General features: G+C 34.8%; 1 protein-coding gene across 1 annotated transcript; it reads left to right on the top strand.

Moving 5' to 3' along the window:
* The first annotated feature begins 238 nt into the window (after window positions 1-238).
* On the top strand, window positions 239-1,209 carry LOC111139996 (olfactory receptor 14A16-like). The gene is given in 2 exon segments (XM_022492388.1): window positions 239-767; window positions 770-1,209. Coding segments are annotated over 2 exon segments (969 nt in total).
* The last annotated feature ends 9,607 nt before the right edge of the window (window positions 1,210-10,816 follow it).

The raw sequence follows: 10,816 nt of genomic DNA, 5'->3' as shown, positions 1-10,816 counted from the left end.
TTCACAGGACACATGTGGACAACATAATAATGGTGCATTTACATGAATTGAAACTAAAGTGGTTCAATAAAACAATATTATCTAAGTAATAATTGATGATCAATATGCTGAGTAGGACCTAGACAAAAGTAATTTGTTTTTGATTGTTTGCATGATTGCCATATTTAGAAACCCATTTTATGTTCAATATTGAAAAAAATTAGTAATGATGTTTTATTACCCTATTTTTATACAGATTATGCCTCTAATACCAACAAACCTCACAATTGTGACAGAATTTATCCTCTCGGGATGTTCTACCAACAAAAATATATGCATTCTTCATTTAGTGCTCTTCTTTTTTATTTACGTCTGTGCTCTGATGGGCATCATCATGACCACAACTTTGGACCAGAATCTCCACACCCCCATGTACTATTTTTTGAAAAAGTTATCTTTTGGGGATCTCTGCCTAATTTCAGTAACAATTCCCAAATCTATTGCCAATTCCTTGTCTCATAGTAACTCCATTTCATCCACTGGCTGTGTTGCCCAGGTCTTTATGTTGGTTTTTTCAGCAACTACAGAACTATACCTCCTGACGGCAATGTGCTTTGATCGTTATGCTGCCATATGCCATCCCCTGAACTATGAAATCATCATGAACAAAGACATGTGTGTTCAGTTGACAGCCATATCGTGGCTGGGTGGGAATCTGATTGCTCTGATGCACACAGTTGTTACCTTCTCCTTATCCTATTGTGGGTCTAACATAATCCATCAGTTCTTTTTGACATCCCCCAGTTACTGGCTATTTCTTGCTCAGAAAATTTAATGAGAGAAATTGTACCTATTCTCATTAGTGTGATGTTGGATATCTACTGTTTTATTTACATCATAATTTCCTGTGTGAACAACTTTTCCACTGTGAAAAAGATTCCATCAACAGAAGGTCAGTCAAAAGCATACTGTACTTGCCTTCCACATCTGGTTGTAGTTGTATTATTTCTCTTCACTGGCATCTTTGCTTATCTGAAACCAACTTCAAGGATTCCTTCCATTAGTGACCTTTTAATTTCTATATTCTACACAATGGTGCCTCCAACCTTCAATCCCATTATATACAGTCTAAGAAATAATGCCATGAAAATGTCACTGCAGAGGTTGTTCTTTTTTTTTGCATTTTTAATAATAAGTATCATCTACAATTTTACACACATTATTTATTAGTATTTTTCTTCATTCTTTTTCTAGAACAGTTTTAGGTTAAAACGTTGATAGGGAATAAAGAAATTTTCTGTATAACAACTATATCCACAAATTCATAACCTTCCTGAGTAATAATCTAAGTCATCAGAATCACATATTTTAACAAAGATATACCTACACTGAAACCTTGTGATTAATCCAAAGTTCATACTTTACATTGGGGATTCTCTTAGTGTTTAACATCTATGGATTTGGAAAAACAGATAATGACATACATTCATCATATAATGTTCCACAGAGCATTTGTGCTATCCCAAAACTACATCATACCCTGCCCATTTTTGTCCCCTAACCCCTATCAGACCAGGTTTTCAATAATCATTTTATTGTCTCCATATTTTTGACTTTCCCAGAATGTCATGTAGTTGGAATCATACAATATAAAACCTATTCAGATTGGCTTTTCTTATTTACTAGTATACATTTAAATTTTCTCCATGTGATTTTGTGGCTAGATCATTTCCTTTTAATTGCTGTATAATACCCCATTTTCTTCATGTACCATAATTATTTACCCACTTATGTACAAAAGAGAATCTTGGTCCCCTCCAGATTTTGGCAACTAAAAATAAACCTGCTATAAACATCCTTCTGCAGTTTTATTGGTACATAAATATCCTTTGGATAAATATATAGGGGCATGGTTTTAGGGTTGTGTGGTAAAGTTAAATTCAGCTTCTTAAAGTTTTAATTCTAGTATACTTAACATAAACTGTTATATAAATTTCAGGTGTACAATATAGTGATTCAATGTTTCCATACATCACCCTGTGTTCATCACAACAAATGCATTACTTAATCCCCATCACTTATTTCATCCATCTCCGCCTCTGGTAACCATCAGTTTGTTCTCTATACTTAAGAGTCTATTTCCTGCATTGGCTGGGCGGCTCAGTGGGTTAAAACTTCTGCCTTCGGCTCAGGTCGTGATCCCAGAGTCCTGGGATCGAGCCCTGCATTGGGCTCTCTGCTCCCTGCTTCGTCCTCTCTCTCTCTCTTTCTCTCTGCCTGCCTCTCTGCCTACTTTTGATCTCTGTCAAATAAATATATAAAATCTTTAAAAAAAGAGTCTATTTCCTATTTTTTCCATTTTTTTCCTTTGCTCAATTGTTTGGTTTCTTAAGTTCCACATACTAGTGAAATCATATGGTATTTTTTTTTCCTCTAGACTGATCCATTTCACTTAGCATCTTACTCACTTTCTCCATCCATGCCTTTGCAAATGGAAAAAATTCATTTATTATGGTTGAATAATATTCTATTTCATACATGTATATACCACTTCTTATTTATCCATTCAACTATTTGTTTTCATTTGGGTTGACTCCATATTTTGGCTTTTTTACAACATTATTTTTCACAACATAATTTTTTACAACATTATTTTGTAAATAATGTTGCAATAAACACAGGGGTGTATGTAACTCTTTGAATTTGTGTTTTTATATTTTTGGGGTAAATCCTCCAATAGTCCCATTACTAGATCATATGGTAGCCCTATTTTTAACTTTTTGAGGAACCTCCATAGTGTTTTCCACAGTGGCTGCACCTGTTTATATTCCCACCAACAGTGTAAGAGGGTTCCAATTACTCCATATCCTTGCCAACACCTGTTGTTTCTTGTGTTGTTGATTTTAGGTATTCTGTCAGATATGAGTTGATATTTCATTGTGGTTCTGATTTGCATGTCACAGTTGATGAAAGGTGTTGGGCATCTTTTCATGTTTATGTTAGTCATCTAGAAATCTTCTGGGAGAAATAACTGTTCATGTCTTCTGCCCATTTTTAGTTGGAATTTTTTCCTGGGTGTTGAGTTACATCAATTCTTTATGTATTTTGGATACTAACCCTTATCAGACATGTTATTTGCAAATATCTTCTTCCATCACATAGGTTTCCTTTTAGATTTCTTGACTGTCCCCTTAACTGTGCAGAAGTTTTATTTTCATGCAGTCCCATAGTTTATTTTTGCTTATTTCCCTTGACTCAGGGGACAAACCTATAAAAATTTTGCTGTGGCAGATGTAAGAGACATTACTGCCTCTGCTCTCTACTAGGACTTTTGTGGTTTCAGGTATCACATTTAGCTCTTTAAGCCATTTTGAATTTATTTTGATTGTGGTGTAAAAAAGTGGTCTGGTTTCATTCTTTTGAATGTAGCTGCTTAGTTTTCTCAATACCATTTGATCAAGAGACTATTTTTCCCCATTGAATATATGCTCCTTCTTTGTTAACAATTAATTGACCATATAATTGTAATTTCTTGTAATTAATTTCATATAATTGTAATGTAATGTATAATTATATTTCTGGATTTTCTACTCTGTTCCATTGATGTATGAGCATATTTTTGTGCCACTGCCATACTATTTTTATTACTGCAAATTTATAATATAACTTGAAGTCTGGAATTTTCACACCTCCACTTTGCTTTGTCTTTTCAAGAATGTTTGGGCTATTCAAAGTCTTCTGTGGTTCCATATAAATTTTAGAATCCTTTGTTCTTTTTTTTAATTTTTTATTTCTTTTCAGCATAACAGTATTCATTGTTTTTGCACCACACCCAGTGCTCCATGCAATCCGTGCCCTCTCTAATACCCACCACCTGGTTCCCCACACCTCTCACTCCCCACCCCTTCACAACCCTCATATTGTTTTCCATTTTTGCTATAAACATTGGGGTACAGATGGCCCTTCTTTTCACTACATCTGTGTCTTTGGGGTAAAGACCCAGGAGTGCAATGGCAGGGTCATAGGGAAGCTCTATTTTCAATTAAGGAATCTCCACACTGTTCTCCAAAGTGGCTGCACCAACTTGCATTCCCACCAACAGTGTAAGAGGGTTCCCCTTTCTCCACATCCCCTCCAACACATGTTGTTTCCTGTCTTGCTAATTTTGGCCATTCTAAGTGGTGTAAGGTGGTATCTCAATGTTCTAATTCAGTGAAAAGTGCTGTGGATGTATTGAGAGTGATTGCTTTAAATATGTAGATTGTTTTGTATAATGTAGATATTGTTCTCCTTTTTTAAATTTAATTTTATTTTTTCAGTGTTCCAAGATTCATTACTTTTTAAAAATTTTTATTTATTTTTTTAAATTTCTTTTCAGTGTTCCAGAATTCATTGTTTATGCACCACACCCAGTGTTCCATGAAAGATGTGCCCTCCACAATACCCACCACCAGGGTCAGCAAACCTCCCACTCACATCCCCTCCAGAGTTCACAGTCTTTCATGGTTCATCTCCCCTTCCAATTTCCCCCAACTCCCTTGTCCTCCCCATCTTCCCATGTCCTCCGTGATATTCCTTATGCTCCACAAATAAGCAAAACCATATGATAACTGACTCTCTTTGCCTGACTTATTTCGCTCAGCATAATCTCTTCCAGTCCCATCCATGTTGCTACAAAAGTTGGGTATTCATCCTTTCTGATGGAGGCATAGTACTCCATAGTATATATGGACCACATATTATTTATCCATTGTCCATTGAAGAGCACCTTGGTTCTTCCCACAGTTTGGTGACTGTGGCCATTGCTGCTGTGAACACTGGGGTACAAATGGCCCTTCTTTTCATTATATCTGTATACCTGGGGTAAATACCCAGTAGTGCAATTGCAGGATCATAGGGAATCTCTATTTTTTAATTTCTTAAGGAATTTCCACACTGTTTTCCAAAGTGGCTGCACCAACTTGCATTTTCACCAACAGTGTAAGAGGGCTCCCCTTTCTCCACATCCTCTCCAACACAAGTTGTTTACTGTCTCGTTAATTTTGGCCATTCTAACTAGTGTAAGGTGGTATCTCCATGTGGTTTTGATTTGAATCTCCCTGATGGCTAGTGATGATGAACATTTTTCCATGTGTCTGATAGCCATTTGTATGTCTTCATTGGAGAAGTGTCTGTTTATAATTTCTGCCCATTTTTGACATGATTATCTGATTTGTGTGTGTTGATTTAGAGGAGTTCTTTTTTTTTAAAAGATTTTATTTATTTATTTGACAGAGAGAGAGAGAGATCACAAGTAGGCAGAGAGGCAGGCAGAGAGAGGGAGAAGCAGGCTCACTGCTGAGCAGAGAGCCCGATGCAGGGCTCGATCCCAGGACCCTGAGATCATGACCTGAGCTGAAGGCAGAGGCTTAACCCACTGAGCCAACCAGGTGCCCCAGAGGAGTTCTTTATAGATCTTGGATATCAGCCCTTTGTCTGTATTGCCATTTGTGAACACCTTCTCCCATTCTGTGGGTTGCCTTAACAATATTTATTCTTCAAGATCATAAATATAGATTATCTTTCCATTTCTTCGTGTCACCTTTAATTTCATTCACAAATGTCTTATGGTTTTCAGAATACAGATCTTTCATTTCCTTAAGTGTATTTCTAGGTATGTTATTATTTTTGGTACAGTTGTAAATGATACTGTTTTCTGTATTTCTCTTTCTGCTGCTTCATTATTGCTCTATAAAAATGCAACATATTTTTGTGCACTGATTTTATGTACTGCAATTTTAACTGAATTAATTTATCAGTTTTTAGTTTTTTGGTTGAGTCTCTTGTGTTTTCTGTATATAGTATCATGTCATCTGCAAATAGTGAAAGTTTCAATTCTTCCTTATCAAGCCATATGGTTTTATTTCTTTATGTTGTCTAATTGCTGTGGCTAGGACTTCCACTACAATGTTGAATAAAAATAATGAAAATGAACATTCTTGTCTTATTCCTGACTTAGAAGAAAGGCTCTCAGTTTTTCCCAAATGAGTGTAATGTTCACAGTAATGTTTTCATGATGGTCTTTATCATGTTGAGGTATGTTCCCTCTAAACGTACTTTGTTGAGGTCTTTTATTATAAAAGTTGTTTAAATTTGTCAAATGTTCTTTCCATGTCTATTAAAATTATGGTATGTTTTTTATCCTTTCTCTCATTTATGTAAGGTAACAGGTTGATTGATTTACAAATATTAAACCAATCTTGCATCTCAGGAATAAATCCTACATGAATGGATTTTTAATGTATTGTTGGATTTTAATGTATTGTTTCCTAGTATTTTGTTGAAGATTTTTGCCTCTATTTTTATTTGAGATATTGCTCTATAGTTCTCTTTTTTCATGGTGTCTTTATCTGCTTTTATAATCAGGGAGATACTGGCTTCATGGAATGAATTCACAAATTTTCCATCCTCTTCAATTTTGGAATAGTTTAAGAAGAATAGGTATTAATTCTTCTTGAAGAGTTTGAGCCAAGTTACCCTTCAACAGACAAATAGATAAAGAAGATATGGTCCATATATACAATGGAATATTATGCCTCCATCAGAAAGAATGAATATCCAACTTTTGTATCAACATGAAGAGGACTGGATGAAATTATGTTGAGTGAAATAAGTCAAGCAGAGAGTCAATTATCATATGGTCTTGCTTACTTGTGGAGCAAGAGGAATAACATGGAAGGCATTAGGAGAAGGAAAGGAAATGTGAATTGGGAGAAATCAGAGGTGGAGATGAACCATGAGAGACTGTGGACTCTGAGAAACAAACTGAGGGTTTTGGAGTGGAGCAGGGTGGGAGGTTAGATGAGCCTGGTGGTGGGTATTAAGGAGGGAACTTATTGCATTGAGCACTGGGTGTGGTGCATAAACAATGAATCTTGGAGCACTGAAAAAATAAAAGTAATTTAAAAACATGTTTGATAAAATTTGCCTGTGAAACTCTCTGGTCCTGGATATTGTTTGTTGGGAGTTTTTGATTATTAACTCATTCTTATGGGTAATTGGTCTGTTTGTATTTTCTATTTCTTGCTGATTCAGTTTTCATAGTTTATATGAATTTAGAAATGTATCCATTTCATCTAACTTGACCAATCTTTTGACATACAGTTTTTTATTCTCTTACAATTCTTTGTACTTCTGTGGAGTCATTCATTATTTCTTCTCCTTCATTTTGTGATTTTGTCTATTTTAGTCCTTTCACTTTCTTTATTTGTTTTTATTAATTAATTTTTTTGATGAGACTGGCTAGAGTTTTATCAATTTTGTTTGACCTTTTCAAAAATCAGCTCCTGGTTTAATCTGTTCTATTTTGGGGAGGAGGAGTTGTATTCTTTTTAATGATCCAATCTTTATTATACCCTTTTTGTTGTTGTTGTTATTTGTGCTCTAATCTTTATTATTTCTTTTTCTTTGTTTCTTTTTTTTTTTCTGTTCATTTGTTGCTTTTCTGTTCCTTTTCTAGATCCCATAGGCATAAGGTTACGATGTGTGTGATTTTTCTCTCTCTTTCAGGTAGGCTTGTATTACTATAAACTTCTCTCTTAGAGCTGCTTTTGCTGTAATCCAAAGGTTTAGGACCATGGTGTCTTCATTTTCATTTTTTCACGTGCTTTTTAAATTTATTTATTTTTGTTAATTTCCTGCTTAAAATATTCATTCTTTAGTAGCATGTTGTTTAACTTCCATGTGTTCATGCTCTTTTCATATTTTTTTCTTATGGTCAATTTCTAGTTTCACAGTATTGTGGTCAGTAGAGATGCCGGATATGACTTCAATATTTTTAAAATATTTTATTTATTTATTAGAGAGAGAGAAAGAGAGAGCACAAGCAGGGGTGGGCAGAGGGAGAAGCAGACTTCCTGCTGAGCAAGAAGCCCAATGTGGGGCTCAATCCCAGGGCCCTGAGATCATAAACTGAACTAAAGGCAGATGCTTAATTGACTAAGCCTCCCAGGCACACTTGACTTCAATCTTTTTTTTTTAAATTTGTTGAGTATTGTTTTGCACCCTCATATGTGATTTATCATGAGAAAATGTTCTTTGTGTATTGAAAAGAATGCATATTCTGCTGTTTTTGTTGGAACACTCTGAATACGGCTGTTACAAGCATCTGATCCAGTATATCATTCAAAGACACTGTTAGCTTGTTGATTTTCTGTTTAGATGATCTGTCCATTGATATAAACGAGATGTTAAAGTCTTGTACTATTATTGTTCTAATATTGATTATTTATTTTATGTTTGTTAGTAGCTGTTTTATGTATTTGGGTACTCCCATATTGGGTGCACAAATATTTACAATTATTTTAACTTATTTTTTAATTATAAATTTTTGTTGGACTATTCCTTTATTATCATATAGTGCCCTTCTTTGTTTTTTGTCATGGTCATTTGTTTTAAAATCTACTCCATCCAATATTAGAATTTTAGGACTCTGGTTTCTTGTGACCTCCATTTGTATGATGTATGTTTCTCTATCCCCTCACTTTCAATCTTCAGATGTCTTTAGGTCTGAAATAAATCTTTTATAGTCAGCAAATGGATGCTTCTTTTTTATGCATTTTATCACCCTATGTGTTTTGATTAGAGCATTTCATCCATTTATGTATAATATATAATCATTGAAAAATCTGTATTGTTTGTCATTTTATTACATGATTTTTGTTTGTTTTGCAGTTTTTTTTTTCCTGATCCTTTGTTCTCTTGCTCTTTCATGGTCCACTGGTATTCTTTAATGATATCCTTAAATTTCTCACTTTTCTTTTGACATATCTATTTTTTTTTAATTTGTGGTTATCATTTGGTTTATATATAACATCCTTTGTGTACCCATCTCCTTTAAGCTGATAGTCAATGCTGATTCTTCTTCTCCTTCTCCTTATTCTTATTCCTATTCTTTATTATTTGCTTAATTTTGAAATAATTCTTTTCTCCTCTCCCTTACAGATTTCAGATATTTGAAATTATATTTTACATCTTTTCGTTTAATAAATCCTTTGAATGATTTTTACAGAAATATTCATTTTTACTGTTTTTGTATTTCCTAATTTATCCTGTCACTTTTGTTCTCTTTTTTCCAATCAATAGTTCTCTTTAGTATTTCTTGCAGGCCTGCTTTTGTTGTTATGAACTCTTTAGTTCTTCTTTTGGTAAAAAAAAAAAAAAAAAAAAAAACTCTTTATATCTCCTCCTATTCTGAATAGCAGGCTTGCTGGATAGAGTTTTTTTGGCTGCATATTTTTCCCTTTCAGTATTTTGTATATATCATGACACTCCCTTACGGCCTGCTGTGTTTTTGGTGAAAAATCAGCTGATAACTTTAGGGGGTTTCTTTGTTTATAACTGTATTCTTTCATCTTGCCACCTTTAAAATTGTTTCTTTTTAAGTACTTTTTGCTATTTTAATTTCTGTGAGTCCTGGTGTGAACCTCCTTTAGTTGAATTTATTTGGGTATCTCTTTGGCTAATGAATTTGGAACTCTGTTTTCCTCCTCAGATTTGGGGATTTTTATCTATTATTTATTCAAAATTTTTCTTCTGCCTTTCTCTCTCTTCTTTTCTAGTATCCCTATAATGTGAATGTTATTATATTTGATGGATTCCCTGAGTTTTCCAAGTCTATTCCCATTATTTAGTGTCTATTTGTCTTTCATCTGTTCAGCTTGATTGCTATCTAGTACTCTATCCTCCAGGACTTTACACATTGCTCTGCTTTTTGCAATCTACTACTTATTCTATCTATTTTTATTTGTAATTATACTTACTCAGGTCTTTATTTGTGATATGTTCATTTTATCTATGTAAGGGGTCATAAAAAGGTCTTCCAGCCTTTTCTGAAGTTCAGTGTGTATCTTTATGAACACTAAATAAAATTCTCATTCAGGTATATTACTTATTTTTGTTTCATTTAGATCTCCTGCTGTGATTTTGCCATATTCTTTTACTTAAGACAAAAGCTTATGTTCTCATTTTGTTGATCTCTCTGTGCCCATTTCTTTGTGTTAGGAAAATCAGCTACATCTTCTGGTCTTAAAAATAATGACTTTACAGGGACCTGGGTGACTCGGTTAAGCATCCACTCATGATCTCAGCTCAGGTCATGATCTCAGGGTCATGAGATCAAGCCCCATATTGGGCTCTGTGCTGTGCATATAACCTGATTAAGATTCTCTCTCTCCTGTGGCACCTGTGTGGCTCAGTCAGTTAAGCAACTGCCTTTGGCTCAGGTCATGATCCCAGGATCCTTGGATGGAGCCCTGCATCATGTTCCCTCTCAGCAGGGAGTCTGCTTCTCCTTCTGCCCCTCCTCTTGTTTGTATTTTCTCTGTCTCTATCTCTAATAAATAAATAAAATCTTAAAAAATAGAGAAAATATTCTCTCTCCCTTTTCCCCTTGTCCCTCCCCACATTTGTATGTTGTCTCTTTCTCAAAGAAGAAGAAGATAAAGAGGAAGATGAAGACAAAGATGAACACGAAGAAGAAGAAGAAGAAGAAGAAGAAGAAGAAGAAGAAGAAGAAGAAGAAAAGTGACTTTATGAAGATCCTCTTTTTAAAAATATTTTGTTTATTTATTTGACAGAGAGAGAGAGAGCACAAGCAGGGGGGCAGCAAGAGCAGGAGAGGGAGAAGCAGACTCCCCCACTAAACAGAAAGACCAATTTGGGGATCAATCCCAAGCCCCTGGCTTGGATCCAGACCTGAGTCAAAGACAGATGCTTAACAGACTGAGCCACTTTGGTGCTCTTGAAGATTTCCTGTAGTGTCCTGTAATTCAGTGTGCTCTTTCACCAGAACCTCTCT

Source organism: Enhydra lutris, unplaced genomic scaffold, assembly GCF_002288905.1.
Source record: "Enhydra lutris kenyoni isolate GAN:26980312 unplaced genomic scaffold, ASM228890v2 scaffoldscaffold141, whole genome shotgun sequence".
Taxonomy (NCBI): Eukaryota; Metazoa; Chordata; class Mammalia; order Carnivora; family Mustelidae; genus Enhydra; species Enhydra lutris.
Note: the sequence above shows the minus strand (reverse complement) of the source record. Positions and strands in the feature narration are given on the sequence as shown.